The sequence below is a fragment of the Aptenodytes patagonicus genome, chromosome 6 (genome assembly GCF_965638725.1).
Source record: "Aptenodytes patagonicus chromosome 6, bAptPat1.pri.cur, whole genome shotgun sequence".
In the NCBI taxonomy this organism is placed as follows: domain Eukaryota; kingdom Metazoa; phylum Chordata; class Aves; order Sphenisciformes; family Spheniscidae; genus Aptenodytes; species Aptenodytes patagonicus.
In genome coordinates, this window is record NC_134954.1 from 68,315,908 (window position 1) to 68,336,672 (window position 20,765).

The window sequence follows — 20,765 nt, forward strand, 5'->3', positions numbered from 1 at the left end:
AACTCTTTTGTACCAGTGATTCCACAACTTACGTTAGTAAAAGTTAGGATTGTTAATTGCTACAATTTCTAGTATGTTTCCAGAGTTGGAGACCACTGAAGAATCAGAAGTTTTCAAACAAGGTTGATCAAGTCACTGCTTTCAAATGTTCTATTAAATACGTTGAATAGATTAAGTCATAGCATTCAAATTAATGCTTCTATATAATCTGTCTGAGGAACCTAAGCTTGATACGTTCCTTCTCTTTAATGAGGTTATGATGTCTGTTAATTTATTTTCATGTGATTGGTCATCTAGGCAATCATTTGGTATGACCTTAAGCTCTAATCTTTAATGCTTCAGGCTTACTGCAGCATGATTAAGGTAAAATTGTGTTTTGACAGCTCTGTGACTGGAGGAACCATAAGAGCAACTCTGACTTCTAATTCTGTGGGAGTTGTGAACTTAATTGGTAGTGATGGGGTATCTTAGCTGGCCTATAAGTTTTTGCATAACCTCCCAAACAGTACAGTTATGTTTCTATTTTCATGGGTTTGCCTCCAACAGTGAGATTTCTTCTTCCCCAAAGTGAATGGGCTAATTTCTTAAGGCACGTGAATAATAAATATTCTACAAGACAAGCAAGATCTCTAGGGGAAGAGCACAGGAGCTTTCAGTGACTTGCATCCATTAGCTGTTTATTCCCTAACTACTAGCTGTTGTACTTTTTTTTTTTTTCCTAGTAGACAACAGTAGAAGTATTGCATTTGCACTGATTATTTCTCTAAGAATTACAGCTATTAGTATTTGTGGATATTGTTACTTATGTTATAATTATGTTACTTATACCCTTCAAATAGGGTGGTTTTGGTTTTATTCTTCTTTCAACTTTTTATCTAGGTTGCTACAAGGTGGAACTTCGATCCTTGGGTTTTATCAGGCTTTGCCTTTTTATAAAGATATTCTAGGGAGATGGGAAATGTTCCAAAATACGTATTTTTTAAGGGCTAGAAGCATAAAAAACTCAGTGCTTTTTGAGAACGTTTAGGAACTGCTCAGAGAAACATTGTTTAGAGCATTTAACAGCTGACCTCTGTCTTGAAAGGGGTTTATATCCTGTATTCATTATCATGAATGAATATCTAAAGGCAACTTTTGATTCCAAATTTGCAAGGTTAAAATAGTATTGAATTGCAAAGTCTTCTTAAGCTTTTCTTGCAAAAAGCAGTTTTACCTTGCAGTGGCTTACTAATGAGCTGATGCCTTATTTAAGCCATAGAAAGCTGTAATATAAAGGCAGAGAGAGACTTTGGTAGACCAGCTGAAAGTAAAATAGAATGATTTCTTTTTATGTGATTGTTTTACAGGTTGAAAATTGGTGTCCTCGTTTACCTTGGAGAGCAAAAAATCCTAATGAAGAAACTGATCAAAAAACAGTGGTAAGAACAACGTTAAAACATGAGAAATAATTCAGTAATTGTGATTCATGTAAAAGATCCTGGAATCCTGTGCCACACAGATGCTAATAAGACTAGAATTTACCTTTTTTATTCCTCAGCTCCTCAAAACTGAAGGGAAACATCCTTGACTGTATATATGTAGCTTATCATGTATTTTCTCCAGTCGTTGTCTCGCACGGCAGTCTTGGTGGTAGATTTCCATTAAAAACATTTTTGTGTTTAAATTTATGAAATATTGTACACAGATACTGAGAAAAATTACAAATCCATAGACTGTTCACCAGTGTTAAGTGACTATATGTGAAACTGTCCATTTTTATTGTCCCATAGATCTGGGCCTTATATATAAAAATGCCTTAACAGAAGAGGCTTATATACATTTCAGTTTTGTAGTAACATTTTGATTACTCCTAATTTTTTTCCTTTAAAAACTTTACAGCATGCAGAGTTGTTTCAAAACTGTTATCACCTAGTTATGTAGCACTTAGGTATTTTAAGATAATTGCTGGGCTGTATATGAACATTGCTTACATAATTTAGATATAGGCGTCTCATTTTGTAAAACCAATTGTTCTTAGATCAGTCTAGCTTTAAAATGAATATTTCCTTTAAAATTTATACTCTAGTAATGTTTCTTCCTTCATGGTATAATAGGAGACTTCCTTGTACTTGGAAGATCCATGATATACATGAATCTTCAGCATACTGTTCTGATTTTATATTGTGTTTTAGAGATACTTTAACCTCATTTTGAAGCACATGAACAAAACCAAATCTTACATTGCAGAAATAAATACATTTTGAAACATTGCAAACGTATTCTGGGGTTACCAAATACTACTAATAAAAATAACAGTAATTTATGTGGCTTAGAAACGTCTGTTTAAAGTTATCTTAAATATTTGAACAAAAATCTCAACTTGACTTTAGTGTTAAGAGTGTATCTTTTTTCTTTTTTTTTTTTTTAAATGAGGAATGTAAAGCACAGAGTTCACATTTGAGAAGTTTTTTCTCAAACTTCTGGAAAATACATTATTTGAAGAATAACTAATGTTATGAGGGTTTTTTTAATGCTTTAATTGAAGGCTGAAATTCGTATCAACTTTGATAATCTCTACAAAATGATGTCAAGACATGAGGAATTCAGGTGGATGATGTTACGCATCAGACGAATGGCTGATACCTGGATTGAAGCAATTAAATCACTTGCAGAAAAACAAAATTTGGAGAAGAGAAAACGAAAAAAGGTAAATGAAAACATTTTTCATTCCTGCCACTTGCAGTCATATAGGCTCTTTTAAGCTTCTTGTTCCAGAAGTAATGTCAGAGTGGAAATACCAAATACATCTAAAAGGCTCTTGTTTATACTTGTGCCTCTTTTCAAGAAGTATTTTGCTGTTTGAAATTACTGTTACAGTGGGTATTTGTTTTACAAATAGTTTTGCATACTTTCCATGTGTCAATCTTTGAGTAAGTTTTCTAATCTCTTTAATTTTGGATAAAATAGAGACTATGTAGAAGTTTCTAAAGGGAGAAACTGTAAATTTACTGCAAGCTGATGACATTGGAGTGTTTTACGTAGTCGTAGAAAACAACAGTTGTACATCTTTGTCCAAAATTGAGACTTTAAATGGCCTATTTCTGTTTTGGATTTGAGTAGACTTAAAGTTGACCACAACTTTGGATTGGGTCAGTTTAGATCTCCTGTAATGAGTTCAATTTAAAAACCATGAGATTCTTGAAGTAAAAAGTTCTTTTTTTTTTCTTTTTTTTTTTTTTTTTTTTTTACTTACCTCAGCTAGTTAAGGTAAAGCCAAAAGCTGTAAAGGCAACGGTTTCCCTTTCTGCCTTATTCTTACTGGAGCCAGTCCTGATTGACAGCGGGCCATGCACGGTCATGTTTCTACCCTCTCTTAAGTGTGGCTGGCTCCAGCTCGGATCCTTGCTTGAGATTCTCAGTCCTTGCATGAGGTGTAGGCTCCATGTTGCGGCTCTAATGTTTGTCACGTAATACAGCCCTTGAGTAGGCTCACCCTCTGTCAAGGAGCAGCAACCCTTCTCTTTCAAGCATCCCTCCAGCCTGGTTTATTAAAGAAATATAACATCTGAGAATACATAAACTCAAGAATAAACAGAAGCAGTACTGTCCTGCACAGGCAGTTTTGATGGGATGCTCTAGTGCTTATTCTTTGCTTTTAAAAGTCCTTTGAGGTTGCTCTGTAAAACATGTGGTGGTTTCATTTTAATATGTCCCGTTCAGTTCTGGGAGCTGCAAGAGATTAGAACAGAATGTTTTTTTGAATGTTGCTTTGTTTTAAAGAGCGCAGGAAAAGGGTTTTTGGTGTTTGGGAGTTTTTATGCTTGGTACTGTATGTACCCACACTCAAACAGTCCAGGTATTTTGCGAAGTGTTTGGAACTCAACTTCTGTGCTTCGTTAGAAAGGAAAGCACAGATTTCAAGGAACAGAGAAAACTCTCCTCCAGTGGCAAAGGAGAGGAGAGGTTGGGAAAGCATCCTGTTACTCTTACGCAGTCTTTCCAAGTTCTTAATGGCTTGTTCACAACAGCATACCCTTCCTTAACTATACTGTCTTGCATAAGCAAGTGTATCCTACTTGAGAATATAAGTGGTTATTCAGTCAAAATAAGTTAATGTGAGCCACAACTTTCTGTGCAGAATTACAGATTATTTTGTGAATAAGACTAATTTTGAGGGTTTGCTTAATTACTGATCTGGTGGCAGAATATAGCGCAAAACAATGTGGTAATATTCTTACAATTACTGTTCTAGAGATCCATTACAAAATTAAAGGGTGGGAGTACTGGATTTCTTTAGTTGATTTTTTGGCCATAGTTGGAATTTAATAGAAATAAAAAATGCTGTGAGGTATACTAGTTGCATATTTAATGTCGATAACGCTAACATATGACTTTCCTTCCAGATTCTTGTTCATCTGGGGCTTTTGACAAAAGAATCTGGATTCAAGATTGCAGAAAATGCGTTTAGCGGTGGCCCACTAGGTGAATTAGTCCAGTGGAGTGATTTAATTACATCTCTCTACTTACTGGGCCATGACATCAGGATTTCAGCTTCACTGGCAGAGCTCAAGGAGTAAGGAGATTACTTTCACTTTTGAAACTGGAATACAAAAAAAAAAAAAATTGTAAACTCTTGAAGCTTCTATTAACAGTATATAATTTCTTGAAGCATAAAATGAAAGTGATAATTCACTAAACAAACAATAAGATTATTTTCATGAGCTAAGTATACGTGCTATGAAAAGGATAATGTGTTTTCATTGTATCTTCAGGCTCCTGAGACTTCATAAATGAATGTTGTAAAATTCAAACTAAACAGCTTATTCTTTAACATTCCAGGTGTTTTAACCAGCTGCAACAGGAAATGCTATGGACTAGCCTAATTCTGTGTGCTCTTCTTCAGCTTCTGCTATTCTTCACTTAGTGTCCGATTTTAAAATAAAGGTTTAAATCCTTTAAACACGTTACTTTTGATGCAGTTAATTGCTTATGTTAGGTCAAATTGCTACCCACATATCTTTGTCTTGCTTTGCATACTAGTTCAGCATTAGGCATAAAACGTCTGTTTTAAGCTTGAGCACATACACTTTTTCTGTAGCTTTCATTTTTTTTATAACAAACATGACAGCATCATTTTATAGAGAGCTCTTATACTATAAAGCTGTCAATAGAAGTCAGAAATTATTTCAAATAATTTCAAAGCTCACTATTTTTAAACATTCCAACCATATTACTCTCTTGTTTAAACTAGATGAGTTTTTTAGTGAAAATTAGCGCTTTATTGATGTATAAACAGTTCTTTAATAAATGCTGAGCATCTTTAGCATTTGAATGTTCTTACATGGTTCCTGATTTGGAAAAGGCTTTTTTGGAAAGGGGAATTACTGGTATAAATAGTATTACAGCATCTATTCAAGGTATTTGGAAAGTACTACTTTTCCATATTCCTTCTTTCTTTGTTTAGGATTATGAAGAAGGTTGTAGGTAACAGATCTGGCTGCCCTACCCAGGGGGATAAAGTTGTAGAACTCATTTACATTGATATTGTGGGACTCACTCAGTTTAAGAAAACCCTTGGTCCATCATGGGTACATTACCAGTAAGTATAACACTTATTTGACCTCTTAACTGCTTTGTTAAAGAGCTTTTGTTGAATAACACATGTCAGAATACCAAGGTGAGTACATCCACATGAATTTGAATTTATTTAAAAGTGAAAATGTGGTTCTCTGTTGTCTTCCACTCTTAGGAATAAAGGGGCTATTACCTGTTTGTTGCATACCATCTTTATCCCCCCCCAGCAAGTTTGGGGTTCTTGGATTCAAGCATTTTTAATCTTAATGAATTATATTATCTTGTTGAGTCATCATCTTTGCCTTTCTTTCCCTCCTTTCTTTACACCCCCCCCCCTTTTCTTCTGTAAATTAGTAGATGAGCTGAGAGATTATTGTATTTTGTTGTTTAGTTGGAATACCAAAGGCATGTTTTGTTTGCCAGTGTTTGTAGCTGTACTGGATTGATGATTGTGGAGATTTATCTATTCTAATTGTATTGCCCAACAACAGCAATGCAATTTTTTCTGTTCCATCCCTTAAGATGCTGGGCAGAAAGTTGTCTTCAGGGGTAGGTCTAAAGAATAAACCTGCTTGTAACTGCAGTTGTTGCTTCTGTAATCTATAAACATCTTTCCATTAGAAATGGAAGATGGCGGTCACAAGAAATTACTTTGTACAGCCTTCTTAGTGTCTGCAGTTTTAGAACCACGTTTCTTTTTGTCAATAACTTTAAATCAGCAAGCATCCCATGTGTTGTACGAATACATATCAGCATGAAATAAAACCGAATCTAATTTACTGACTTTGATTTTTCTATACCTAATTGAATTAGCTGCGTTTCATGATCCGTAAAGTCCAGTAAACCCTACTTTAAGGAAGGTATTGAAAGGTGTTCATTGCAGGCAGAAAAATTGTTTTCTCTCTACCTCAGGATTTTCTAGAGCATTGGATCTTTTCAGCATAATTTTAAATGAGAGTACTGTGATCAGCGTTGCAGATTAGATTACTCTTAATCTCTTTTTTGAAGCAGAGGAGTAAACAGATACCCTGTTTTTTAGGAGCCTGCTAATAAAGATAATCCCATTTTCTACTGAGCTACAGTTGGTTGTCTGTCTGCCAGATGTAATTGTCACTAGGCGATCACATACAGTATTGTGGTCAGGATATAAAACCATACTTACAAATTCAAAATGTTTCTTCCCTTTTGCTTTCAATTTCCTACTTGGTATATTCTGTAACGAAGATATGGAAATACACCGTGACATTGAGATTGTTAGATTAGCTCTTCCATTTTTCTTGCTTATTTCATGAATCATTAAATCTTAAGTTGTCAATCTGTTTTTCATTGATTCCTAATTTGTGGTAATGACTGACTTTTTCTAGTTTAGAAGAGTAGAATTAAATTTAACTCTAAATAAATACCTTAGGGTAGTATAGGAGGTTTTGTTAGGTTTTTGAAGAAGAAAAGAATTACTCAATGCCTCTCTTCTACAACATTGGATTTCATGGGATGGAAGGGGACCTCATCTAGTCCATACCCTTGCAGAAAAGTAGATAGGATGTATTTGTCCTTCTTGAGAGATTTTTGCCTGATCTTTTACTGAAGACTCCAAAAGATGCCCCAGCCATTCTTTTGTATTGTTAAGCTTTTCTTTAAAATGTTTTTCTTGGCCTGATTTCTAGCAAACTGCCCGTTACTGCATATTCTAATATGGTTCTGGGGAACAAATTACTTCTTTCCCCTCTCTGCCAGCTTCTAGAATATCTTATATTCTGCTTTTCCTCCAATTTGCTTTTTTCCAAAATGAATTTAGGGTTTTTGATCATTACTTATAATTCAGGTTTTGTAGACCTTTCATCAAACTTGTTGCATTTGTTGGGAATCTCTCTAATTACTTGATACTGTTCCTCAAGTTCAGTGTACAAAACGGGGTCCAGAGTCTAGCAGAGACTACCAGAATTGATTAGAGCAGAAGAATAAATTCATAGCTTCATGCAAGGTATCTCCTATTTGAGGATCCTCTTGCAGTCATTTTTTTTTTCTCTCAGCATCATGAGTTACCTCAAATTTTGTCACCAAAATACTTTAAAGTTAAAACTAGTAAGTCTAGCATAGGAGCATAATTTCATGTCTTTGTTTAATTCATTCCAGTAAAATAAACATTATCACAAACAAAGCTGCCTTATAGCCCTTGTTCTTTATAAACTTTGCTTTCTCACTCAATTGTATTTAATGTCAGTAGGAATAATTCTTTGTCTTGAAAGAAGTGTTTTCCTTTATGCCATATAGTTTTTCAGCAGACGTGCTGGTCAGCTCAGTATGGTTTATGCAGACCAGACTCAAATACAAATAAAAACTTGTTTATTCACTTCAGATTGGAATAGAGTGGTAGAATACACCTATGCCCTCAGAACAGTCTCTTGATAAAAGTGCCATTTATAATCTTTGAGTGAACTTGAGGCCTGAGGAAATTTTTGGTAATTGCAAATCAGGTTTCTAGACCTGCTAGCTCAAAAGAATGACCCTGCTGATCTGAGAGGTGAGTATTTCTGAACAACTGAAATACTGTTTTGTACGGCTGAGATCTGTAGCACCAATGTATCTTGGTAGTACATGCTTTATCTGTGGTATAATTGGTGCTGTAAATAGCAGGAATATAGCAAAACAGATCTCATTATTGGGTGCATCTTATTTTCAAGCAGAAGAATGCCTGGACATACTGTATTTTTCAGTTCTGAAGTCTGGATATTTGAATGCAGTTTATGTGCAATGAAGCAACATAAAAATTAGTAGCTTAATATAGTTTGAGGAGTGCAGCTCATTGCCTTTCTTAGCACCCGCATCCTCCATACAGCACATAAGAATCTGGTACTTTTTCATTTTTCTACAGTCTCTCTAGCAATGACTCATTCCCATATGCCAAAAATCCAACTGGCTTTATTCTTGAAATAAATTAACATGACAGCTATCCTGAAAAATGAGCAACATTCCTGCTTCTTACATGTTCTCTAGAATACATCTGCTTTGGGAGAGTTATTTTCTGACTAAGTTTTTACATTTTAAATGCAAATACTGAGTGGCCTGAAAGTTAATGTGTGTGTCTGCAAGGATTTCTATAGGCAGATATGAGCTGCTCATGATATGAGCTGGCTGGACATAAGCCCAAACAGTCTGGAGTCTGTGTATCTGTGCTGGCACGTTGCTGTGCCTGAGCTCAATGTGCCTACAAAGCTTCCAAACCAGAATTGATTGGGTTTTGACCAGCTTCCTCCCAAGAAGATGTCTGCAGCCACTGGCATATATGTACCCTTTATTTAACAGTTTATGCTGGCATAGGCACTAGTTGCTGACAGTGGTGGGTGCTGCTGGACAGCATTGCTCGTGTAGACAAAGATGAAGTATATGTAAGTAGAGTAAAATTATAACTTCAGGTGGGAGAAAGATAAGAATAAATGTGTATAAATACTTCCACTAGGACAGCCCAGTTAAGGTTGTGCTTATGCCCAATATTTAAGGAAAACCAGTCACTTTAAAAATTGTCATAATTCTGGATTACTTTTGTCTAAATTTTTTTTATAAGCCCCAAACTTGTAACTTCTAATATCTTAGAAGAAGACTTTTATATGGATGTTTCTATAAGCAGTTTGCTACCCACCAATCCTCTTTTTAATTAGTAACTTGATAGACTAATCAGTCTGACACCAGTTCCAAGGCATGCTGTAATTCTCTGCAACTTCCTGCTAAAGCTAGGTGACACTTTAGGAAGGAGGGGGCAACTGAGTGAAAAACTAAAGTTAAAATCACACTAAATTAACATTTTTATTTAAAATATATCCCTGCTTTAAAAAAAATACTGCTTTGCCATTTTCAAAATGAATTATTTCACTTTAGAAATGCTAAAACATTATATGTAAAATCAAAATTTTGCTTAAAAATAGTTCAATTGAAAGAGATTTAAACCACTAAGTGAAAGAAATGGAGAATATAGTACTTGGTCAGACAATTGAGGCGCTCCTACTTATGTTAAAATACCAGTTCAGCGTAGCTGGCATTATTTACATTTATTTCTAAATTTTAAATCTTTACTTTACCAGTTCTTTTCTGCTGCATTTCAGGGGTTAGGTTCACCCCTTGAACTTTTGATCTCCCATACCATTTCTGCAGACACTTGTACTTTCCGCTGTGATCTTTTTCTCTTGTTGTTCTGACTTTCTTTATGCCCGAATCATATAAATATATTTTTTTTTCCCTGCTTCCTGGTTTAGCTTAGTTTCCGTTGCATCACATGTCCTGTCCTGCTTCAGAGACCCTGTGTGTATTGGACATAGTTACAAATATCCCTAAGAACAGTACATACCTTACATCTGAATACAGGAAAAAGAGAGGAAACAAAGCACTTTGAGATGATCGCATGTGATGTAGTGCTCCTTACATACATAATTTGACAAACTCCAGTAATGTTGCAGTTTTTCAGTAGCTTTCACCCATTTTTCATTCCCCTGTACTCAAGTACCCAGCCAAAAGCTGCATATTTGATAAGAATTTTGTTTTAAGGCCTGCCAAGAAATAAGAGGGCTTTTATTACTGAATGATTTATCAGTGCAGAAGTTGTTTTGGTCCTGCTGGAGTATTTTGTATAATGCAGAGATAATTGCCACTATTGTAAAATATTTTCATTGGGAACAGTTGACATAAAACATTGCACAGAAACTGATCTGTCAGCTTTGTTGTTTGGCGAATCATAATGTGTTGTATATTTTGACTTTCTTTTTGCTTGAAAGATCTCTGTGAAGATTAAAAAAAAAGTAAATTTGCTCTATTTGACTTTCAAATACAAAGGTGGCATTTCATATGCGAGTTTAAAAGTTGCTGGTGTTTTTTCTATTTCCCAATTTAATGGATACTTTAGAGAAAGGAGCAACATATAAGAAATATGTAAATGTATTTTTGGGACTAAATTCTTTCATCTTTTAAAGCTGAAAAATGGTTGGAGCTAAGTTCTTTCACCTTTTGGGGGCTAAATTCTTTCACATTTTAAAGCCAAAATCCTGGTGTTTTACTGAACAGAATGTATATGGGCTTGAAGCATGGGAAATGTTGAAGACTGGGAAATATAGCCATTTTTAATAGTAACTTTTGCAGCTACCTTCCTTCTCTGCCACCCGTGAGGTGGTGTCTCTTCCTTAGCACGTAGAAGCCCAGTGATACAATGTGCAGATAAGAGTTCATGTCTTTATAACATAGTGGCACATGAGGTAGGAACACATCCTATGCAAGTCTTTTCTGAAAATTTTGTTTGTGGAGGGCTGAAGAATGGCAGGGTCAGCAGCTTTGGAGCCATATAATCCAGTTCATTTGCAGTGCAGCCAATGGTCAGTATGATGGCCATAAAGTTCCTGTCCAAGCCGTATCAAAGGTTTGGCACGCTGTATTTTGGAAACATATCTTCTAGAATCTGTATGCTAGAATGTGTGCTGCTCTTCATACTGAGACTTCTTCTGCTTTTCATGTACTATGGGCCCTTTTTTGAAAGGAGCCACTCGTAAATGAAGTAATTTTTTTTTTCCAAGGAATTAATGGGAGTTTAAATAAAGGACTGAGTGTGATTCTCTCATCCCAGACCCTTTGTAATCCAATGCCAAGGTTTCTCTCAGTTGTAGACTGGTTGTTGCAGACATTTGACTTTTGTATTGTTTCTTCAAAAATCTGTGACAAAATGTTTCACAAACAAATAAATGGTCTGTCTGACCACAAGTGTTCAGCAAATTAAACTGTCTTCAGTGCTTCTCCAGTAGGCGTAATTGACCCAAAAGTCAGAACCTGGAGACTAAATACAATTGTCTAAAGACAAAGTACTATTCTGCTCTGATCTTCTTGGCATGTGGCCCTTGGCTGTTGCATTGATTTTGTAGTAATGGGTGAGAACATTAGAAAATAGATGAAGAATCCTCTCTTCTTCTGCCTAAATTCTACTTCAGAGCCCCAGGAATGTAGGTAACCACAGTAGTATTCCCATAAGCTCTACTTGGATGTTAAAGCATAACTTCATTCTGTAAGAATAAAGAAACCCAAAATAAGCTCCAGGGTTGCTATTTGAATGTCTGATATATCCTTGAATTTGCTGATCGTAATGTCTTTGTGAATATAATATGAACAGAAATGTTTGAAATTAAAATGTACCTTCAGTTTATAAATCATCCACAGTTGCAAACAAAAACAAAACACATCATCTTAATTATCATAACTATGTATATATACATAGTTATATATACACATGCTTATATATACACATATGCATGTGTGCCTACAGTAAATTTTTTTTTTTCTTTTAGGTGTATGCTAAGAGTTCTGGATTCCTTTGGAACTGAACCAGAGTTTAACCATGCCCATTATGCCCAGTCTAAAGGCCACAAGACACCATGGGGAAAGTGGAACCTTAATCCACAGCAGTTTTATACAATGTTCCGTAAGTATTCCTGTGTTTTTAAATAATTTGGAGCTTTAAAAAGGAATGCTGTCATTGAGAAGAATTTTTGTGTTATGAAAGACAAGTTCATGGTTTAATAAAATGCAGCTGCTAAATGGGCAGAATCGTGTCAATAAGTGTCTGTAGACTATGCAAAAGCTCTATCGTGCTTCCATCCAGCGAACAGAAAATAACAATATCAACTTAATATAAATAATGGTAGGGAACTGTATTCTCAGAGTACTTGTGGAAAGTGGTGATTGGCTTTTCCTTCAAGTGTCAGTGAGTTTGTTTTTGTTAGTTTTGCCTTCTCAAATCCTGCTATGGAGTGATAGGTTTTTGAGGAACTTGCTAGATTGCATTTTTATAAACAGCACTCTTGCATTTCATCATGTTAAACTGAAGTTTGTAACTATGTTGTTGCATTTCTGCTTTTTTCCTTCAACAGCTGAGCAGCACAGTTCCTTCACTATTTCTTTGCATTCAAGATTAATAAACTAGCACTCAGCAAAAATAATTTTTTGTCTCTATTTTGTTTGTGGATTTATCAAAATTTTCACCTAGCTTGTTTTCATGTTGTGAGCATTCATCCTGAGGTGAACTGATTCACATTTTTTTGCCAGCAGTGTACAAAGCTATTGAAAAACAAGTAGTAGATTTCAGCATTGTTGTAGGTCTTTGAAGCATTGTTAAATATCTTAAAAAAAAAAAAAAAAACAAAACTAAAAAAGAAACAGAACAGGAAAAAAAATACAAATTCTGTATAAATTGGGTCAGATTAAATGATTGCAGTGACCTACTCCAGCCATAGTCTTTGACTTTATGGCACTAGGTTCTAGAATCAAAGGATCTTTCTCTTTTGCATGTTGTAGTAGTGGTTCAAGTTTGTTATCTCTGAAAGTTGCAGAAAGATTCACCACTGCCAGCTAGCTTGAGGGTAAGTGAGGCTTAGGAAAGAGGAAGGTGCGTGCATGCTGTTGTATGCAGCAACTTCTCAGCCCAAGTCTGTAAAGAAACACTGGCTAGTGACCAGGCTGACCTCCAAAGTTTGGTGGTGGTCCCTGTCTGAGACTAAGGCCAGGGCATGCACTGTTCTCTCTCACCAGACTTCACAGTCAAGTCTTTCAAACTTTTCTGCTTTTCATAGCAGAACTATACATGCTGCTGTCTGGTTGACATGCTTTTGATTTCAGTTGCCCTGTAAAATTCTTGAGAGGCGTATTTTGTCTGTCAACATTTGCCGTGCAAGTTTTTCCAGAGAAATATAAGTGAAGGTTGTTCAAAAGATAAAAGACTGCATTCACAGTTGTTTTGAAGCAAGTAACAAAACACGTGGTGGGGAAATGTGACTTGGAAGTGGTTGCAGAGTTTGTGTCTGGACATTAGTAAGCAGAGCTTGCTCCATATCCACGCAATTTGCTAATATTTATTGGTTTATGTCCTAAATGGAAAGGGAGCCGAAAGCTCAATCATGCTGTATTTAAGTAGCCCAGCTGTTGGGAAATTTGTGTGTGAGGTCCTGTTCAAGATAGCACCAAGGGTGATGATGTGCTTGAGGAAAACAGTTGCGTGAGTACTTGTGGTACAGCTGTGTGAGTGCACTCCTCAATGCCACTCCATGAAATGCAGAAGAAAGTAAATCTGCTCTATAGAGGAGATCTCTGTTGTGGCAGTATAGACTACTGTTACAGTCTCTTGTTCAGACCAAATCACTTCATAATGAATTTTCAGAAGAGTATGAGTATATTGGAATTTCAATAAATAACCATTTCCAATTTTTACTACTGGAAGTGACTGCTGGTTTTCGTTTGCAGGAAAAGTGGTAAAGAGATTGCAAGCAAACTCATTCTGAAGCATGAGTGATTTCAGTGCTATAGATTATTCAAGGATTTTGCTTCTTTTTGTACTAGGTGCAGAAGAGTCAGTGTTCTGTGATATTTAAAGTTTATTTTTGTTTTTAGTTCTCTGCTCCAGAGATAGCACCATCTTTATGGGGTTGTGATTAAAAGTGCATGTTATGCATCAGTAAAGATTTTATGACAGATTGGAACCCTGGACAGCTTCCCAAGATCCCCAGACTCTATTATGTTTTGAGAACTCTGATTATAAGGGCAGAAAATTATTACTGAGCAACAAGCAAGCCCTATTCAAACCTGTGGCATATTACCAAATGCTTGACTGTTCTCTGAGCTTTCCAGAAGCATGAGGGGTTTTTTTCCCCTTTTTGTTTTTTATTTAAATTCTTTTATGCAAAATAACAGCACTGGTATTTTAACATTGCATGATCTTGCTTAAAAATCCGAGTGCTTCCTGTCAGTGATGTTTGAGGCACTGAATTCCACCAGATCTAAGTGCTAACGTTAACAAAGGTTTATTTTTCTTCTGTGTGTGTACCGCCTTGCCTCTCCTTTGAATGCAATCTCTCATCCAAAAATATGAAAACATGGAAAAATGCCCCTTTTCAGGCATATTTGCAATGTGCCATTTGCTATGCTAAATTCTAAAATGTCCTTGGGTCTAAGTGAGTGCCTAACTGTTGCTGAGGCATTTTTTGTGAAAAAGAGTAATTGTCATTTGAAAGACTAAATGTAATGGCAGAGCAAAGTGTGCACTGTGTATGGTTTCTCTGTTCTACTGCATTATCCAGTTGGCTGATTTTCAGGAATCAAAAAGCAAAACCTTATAATTGCAGTAGAATATTTTTTTTTTTAAAGAACTTTGACCATAGGTTTAGCACTGCATGTGTCCTAAGTGCCTGGGGCATTGTCTTTGGGTGTTTGGTTTTTTTGTTTTGGGGTTTTTTTAACTTTGCAAAGAATGCGTAGTAAGAAATTGTCAGCTTGTGTGCCAGAATTTAAAAGGGAGGCTTATAGAGGAGATCCTAATGTTTATTGCAGCCTGTTTCTATGTAAACTTGTGAGGCTATGACACTTTTTAGAGAGGCGCAAAAATCCCACGTTGGAGTAATTTTTATATAGTAGGGATGGATTTTTACCTGAAGCCTTGAATGTTGGAGTCCATCCCTGGAATTAAAAACCCTGTCTACAGAAAGAAAAAGAAAAAACAAAACAACAAAAACCCCTTGGTTTTAATGAGCCTATAGGTCTGTGTCTTTATAGGAGGAGAACAGTGGCTAGTATTGCTGGATGTCACTGCTTGAAAAAGACCAACAGAGGCTAAAAATAATATAGAAAACTAAAAGTGAATTGCATATCCTTTGAATGCATTTTTTTTTGTCTGGGAGCTGAATTGACAATAATTTTGCCAGCTTCAGTTGTCACCCTTCAGTATTTTATGATAGATAAATCTGAGTGAATTAGGCAGTGAAATTTGTATTCTGATCTGCATAGTGTGACTTTGTAGGCTAGTAATTAGCATGGATACATAATATGCAGTGAGTTGGATGGTTGGTGTTCTTCCAATATAGGAGGTGAACCCAAGAAATTTACTAAAATTTATTTATGACATTGAGCAGCGTACAGCTTTGTTAACAAGCATAAATCCATTTTTTTTTCCAAATTGTTGGTATTACATCTCTGAGATTGTCAAGCTGGATTTCTTCTGGTTCTCTTCTCTCTAATAATAAAATAAAGCTCAGCACACAAAAAATCATTATAATTGGTCTCGGTCCAGCTACAGAATTTTTATTGTCAGAAACGAGCCAGAAAATAACTGCTTACTTCAGTAGACATATGCAGCAGGACTTAAAATTCATAAGAACTATTCTCAATAATAAAGCAAGCAAATGTATCTCTCGGTATGAATGTGAAGAAAGTGGTCTGGTGAATAATGTGACACAACATTCACACTTTTGTAACATTAACTGATCCTTTAAAACATTTTGAATATGGTCCGTTTCTTACAGCTCACACTCCGGATAACAGCTTCCTTGGATTTGTGGTAGAGCAGCATCTGAACTCCAGTGACATTAAACACATTAATGACATCAAAAGGCAGAATCAATCTCTCGTTTATGGCAAAGTAGATAATTTCTGGAAGGTGAGTTTTCTATGCTCATATACTCGAGCAAATTTATTTTGATCAATATAATAAAGCATAACTAAATTTAAAAGTATCCCTTCTCTCTAAATCTATTAAGTTCTTTTTCTGAAAACAAACATATTTAAATAATTAAATTGAACATTTTGAAGTCTTTCTGATGAGGAAACTTCTGTCTAGATTGATGTAGATCCTTTGCTATTTATGTACAGCTTTCTGAAGAATAAAAAATTTTTATAGTCTTGATATCACAATAATTTTGGAAAATGCAGAAATTGTTAAAAGTAATGGGAAATTGAAGGTGTCAGAGGCTTTGTGAACTTTAATCAGTCATAAGCAAATGTGTTTTTCAATTATTTCTTATATCTACAACCAAAAATGTGCTGCATTTTGAACTGGAAATTGTGTTTCAATAAAGACCCTAGAAGTGTTCAATCTCGTTTTATCTCCCTGTAATAATATCAGAGTTTTGTTTCTTAAATACTGCAGTTACTGTATTGTCTCCTGTCTGCAGATGAGAGCTGCAGAATAACACTACCGAGGTTTGGTCATATTTTCTCAAGCTAATGTATATTGTGTTGTTAAGCTCACAGTGGTCTCTGCTTTTTGTCCACTGTCCTTTTCTGGAGCTCCTTCCAGGCTGCCACACCTGGGAGTGTCTCTCATGCAGTTTTCAAATAAAAGTGATTACTTACTAATAACTGGATTTCTTCCAAGTTACCTCTAGCTCTGTGTGCCCATATACTCTGTATGCCTTCCCTCCTGCCTAAAAAGACCTTATTTTAAGCCTCTTGTCAACTGAAAAGGGAACTGATCAGTACGTGCTGTGCCATACATAGGACCAAACAATACAACAGTGTGAGAGTACCCATGTCTCACATTTTCTTTCCTTTTCTCTTCATTGGCCTGAGAAAATCAGTTTTCTGAACCACAGAAGCAACATTTAGTTTCATAACTCTGATTATACAGAACAAATTCTTGAAAAATGATAGCTACAAGTAAATGGTCCATCTGTGGCACAAAACAAAACAAAAACTCAAGAGAAATGGGAGAATGTTGCCTGTGGTAGCAAAAAGGTAGAGCTGAATGCTTCTTGGCTACTGTGCTGAGAAAAATATGTATATTAGCTGTGCGTGTTCAATTGTGATCTCTCAGGTTTATATTTGGGCTTATTGCACTAAGCCATGTAATCTGTGTCTTAAAAGGAAATTTTGCTTTGCATCGTAGTAAATACTGTGACAGTTATTCTATTTGGCTCATGGTATAGAACGACTTAGTATGCCCCCATCTGCAGTCTCTTCTTCTGTCCGCAGAATGCTGGAGCAGAGCTGGGATCCTTTCATTTGACTCTCTTCTAGCTGAGGCTCTTGCACTTTTACTTCCTGATCTCATTATCAGTCTCTCAGGAACGGGTTGCATGTAATAATCCTGTATACTTCCTGACCTGATTTGTAGTGCATATCAGCAGAACAACCTGTTGAATACTAGTTGGATTTAAGGAACAAGATAGTTGCTTAGTCACCAGGGTTTTTTTTCACTGGCATATGTATCTTTCTCGGTTTATTCAGTCTGCATGAATTCAGAAATGTGTATTAATAGCTTATATGCCCAGAGGGGAGATTTGTGATTGCCTAGTCTGAGATTCTGTATGACACACAGGATATTCACGGGCTGATTAAGACAAAAACACTGCTTTTTGGAAAAGAACATCCAATCTTGATTTTTTAAATAGCACATGATGGAAACCCCACTATTTGCTCTGGTAAAATCCTGGAATAATTGCCCTCTCCCTTAAGACTTTGCATTGTTTCTGGTACAGATTTCCCAATGGTAATTTCCAGTCTTAATATCAGTTTTAGACTTTGTCTACTGGACTGACGATGTTTCTGTTCTGTTTTCCTGTAGGAATATATAGGTTGAGGTCAAAGTAACCCATAATCATCTCCTGAGAAGCCTGTATATGCTGAACCACTGAGCTTTGTGCTTTCTAATCCTTAAGTGTTCTCACGTGTCTGTTTTCTCTAAACCTTTTCAAGATTATTCACATTCCGCTTGAAATGTGAATGTTAGCAAAGGGCACATGGACCGTACCGGCACCAAATCAAAACGAAATACTATATGCATTGTTAGGCGTATCCCCTTTTCACCATTAGGAACTCGTGTTTAGATGACTCCTCAGCCAAGACCCTTGTATTATTTTTTAGAATTGCTGCTTTTCAAGTCACTGCTCCATTTCTATAAGTATTGCCTGTCTTGTTTCTTCCAAGGTGTATGATTTAATACCTGGCCATATTAAAATGCTTACTGTATGCTTGTAACATCAAGCACATTAAAACTGTAACTTGCAGACTGTAACTGCAGTCATGCCCCTATGCACTGGTACGTAAAGTGCAATCACTGCAGATAGGCTTTGAATTGGTGACAGTGTGGGATGTCTTATCTGGAGTGATAAAATCCAATTCTTGTGATCAACAGAAAGCCTGAACTAATCTTGTGTCTGTGTAATTTGCTTATTTCATGTTTCCTTCATTTTCCCTGTTCAATGCTCTTTTCATCTGCCACCATGGCTTGTACTGAACCAGACTAATCTATTTATCCTGCTAATTTTCTTTATATTGAACATGGCCAATTAACGAAAAGTGTAATCTCCACAGAATACACGTGTCACTGCTGGGTCTGATCAGTTGTTAGAGAAGCACGGTGTGAAGGGGAGAGCGTTCCAGTCCCCAGACTGAGGTGCTTTTGGGGAATAGTAGTTGCAAATAAATTGTTTAATTTTAAACCAAGCAGGTTGAAATGGAACAGAGGTATGCACAGGACCTTTTTCCCCTGAGGGTGGGACTTGAATAGCTAACTGCCATCACGGTTTTATATAGCCGTGGACATGGGTCCTTTTCTGCATCTGGCTAGGCCTGTAAAAGAAAAAAAAAAAGATGCCAAATTACTTGTCATTTCATCTTTGCTAAAAATCCCCATATTCCCAGCTCTGCTGCATGGCTGGGCAGAGTTGGTGACGCTAGCTCAGACCACCTGCTTAAACTGTGTACACTAACCAGGTTATTGTAGCTAGAGAATTACGGATTGCTTACAGACAACGTTCTGTCTTCCCACATCATTCAACGGGGCTAAACTCTGGTTTGAACGTGACAAGTAACGGGGGAGGAATACAGTGATTGCTTCTGTCAGCTCTGCTGGATACAGAAAAAAATGTCAGCCCATGGCCTGAGACCAGTGGCATTCATCCCATGTTACAGTGGGGAAGTCTAGGTGCATCTTGCTGGAGGTCAGGAAGGATGTAAGCTGCAGAGACTGTAAGAGACTTCTTGTTTACTTCCCTCCGATAACTAAATCAGTCTTAAGTGGGTTGAAGCTTACAAATAGGAGGCTCTAAAGAATTTAGCTACATTTCTAAAGATTATCCTTAGAGGTAAGCTATCAAGGGCAACATTTGCCAAGTTTTAGATGTTTGTTGTAATCAAAGGTTTGGGTTTTTGTCTGGGATTTCTTGGCAGTACTATGGAGAGACCCATCTCTGCCTAAGTGAAAAAGAAGGAATGAATAAAATGAGTGAAACCCATAATGCTCTCCATTTTCAAAATTGGCTTTAATTACAGAACATTTCAATTAAAAGGGAATGTTTGAAGCCTTTCATGTCATCTTAGCTCCTGTTTCAATCTAAGTCTTTCCTTTCTTCTTCTTCCTGCAACTTCCTGTCATACTATTCCAATACTTCTACCCTTAATCCTAGAAAGAAAAAAGAGTCAAGATTCATTTTACGCTATTTGCTATTTCTTTTTTTGTGGGGTGCTGTAAGAGAAGTCAGAATTTTGCTTGTATCGGAAAATATCCATCAATGCATAACATACAATCGTATGATGATTGCTTTAATAGATTGTTTTATAGTGTATTGGAGTTGCTGTAAAAATATTTATATATTGAAAGGCAAAATAATGTGTAAGTTTGTTACTAATGCCACTTGACAAGATGGGCATTCTTCTTAAATGTATACTGTCTGCATAACAAGTTTTGGAGAATCAGAGATGGAAAATGGTTACATTTAGCTTGTTCTCAATGGGAAAGTACATAACCAAGGCTGTTCTTACTTAACAGCCTTTATAGCTCCGTGTGGCATATGTAATTTCCCCATCGTATGCCCTCTTGCATGGAGTGCATGTTGACAGCCGGCTGAACATGAGCCGGCAGTGTGCCCAGGCGGCCAAGAAGGCCAATGGCATCCTGGCCTGTATCAGAAATAGTGTGGCCAGCAGGAGTAGGGAAGTGATCGTGCCCCTGTACTCGGCACTGCTGAGGCCGCACCTCGAATACTGTGTTCAGTTTTGGGCCCCTCACTACAAGAAGGACGTCGAGGTGCTGGAGCGTGTCCAGAGAAGGGCAACGAGGCTGGTGAGGGGTCTGGAGAACAAGTGTTATGAGGAGCGGCTGAGGGAACTGGGGTTGTTTAGCCTGGAGAAAAGGAGGCTGAGGGGAGACCTCATCGCTCTCTACAACTCCCTGAAAGGAGGTTGTAGCGAGGTGGGTGTCGGTCTCTTCTCCCAAGTAACAAGCGATAGGACGAGAGGAAATGGCCTCAAGTTGCGCCAGGGGAGGTTTAGATTGGACATGAGGAAAAATGTCTTTACTGAAAGAGTGGTAAAACATTGGAACAGGCTGCCCAGGGAAGTGGTGGAGTCCCCATCCCTGGAAGTATTTAAAAGACGTGTAGATGAGGTGTTTAGGGACATTGTGTAGTGGGCATGGTGGTGTT

The 20,765-nt window shown here is 36.7% G+C and overlaps 1 protein-coding gene across 2 annotated transcripts in view; it reads left to right on the plus strand.

Annotated features, from left to right (window-relative positions):
* The window catches only part of MGAT5 (alpha-1,6-mannosylglycoprotein 6-beta-N-acetylglucosaminyltransferase), a 144,335-nt gene that overhangs the window by 84,289 nt on the left and 39,281 nt on the right, over window positions 1-20,765 (plus strand). For both annotated transcript variants that reach the window (XM_076343067.1, XM_076343068.1), the window contains exons 6-11: window positions 1,347-1,418; window positions 2,525-2,686; window positions 4,383-4,552; window positions 5,444-5,578; window positions 11,868-12,001; window positions 15,867-16,000. In XM_076343067.1, the coding sequence (XP_076199182.1) occupies window positions 1,347-1,418; window positions 2,525-2,686; window positions 4,383-4,552; window positions 5,444-5,578; window positions 11,868-12,001; window positions 15,867-16,000 (807 nt within the window). The remainder of the gene's footprint in view (window positions 1-1,346; window positions 1,419-2,524; window positions 2,687-4,382; window positions 4,553-5,443; window positions 5,579-11,867; window positions 12,002-15,866; window positions 16,001-20,765) is intronic.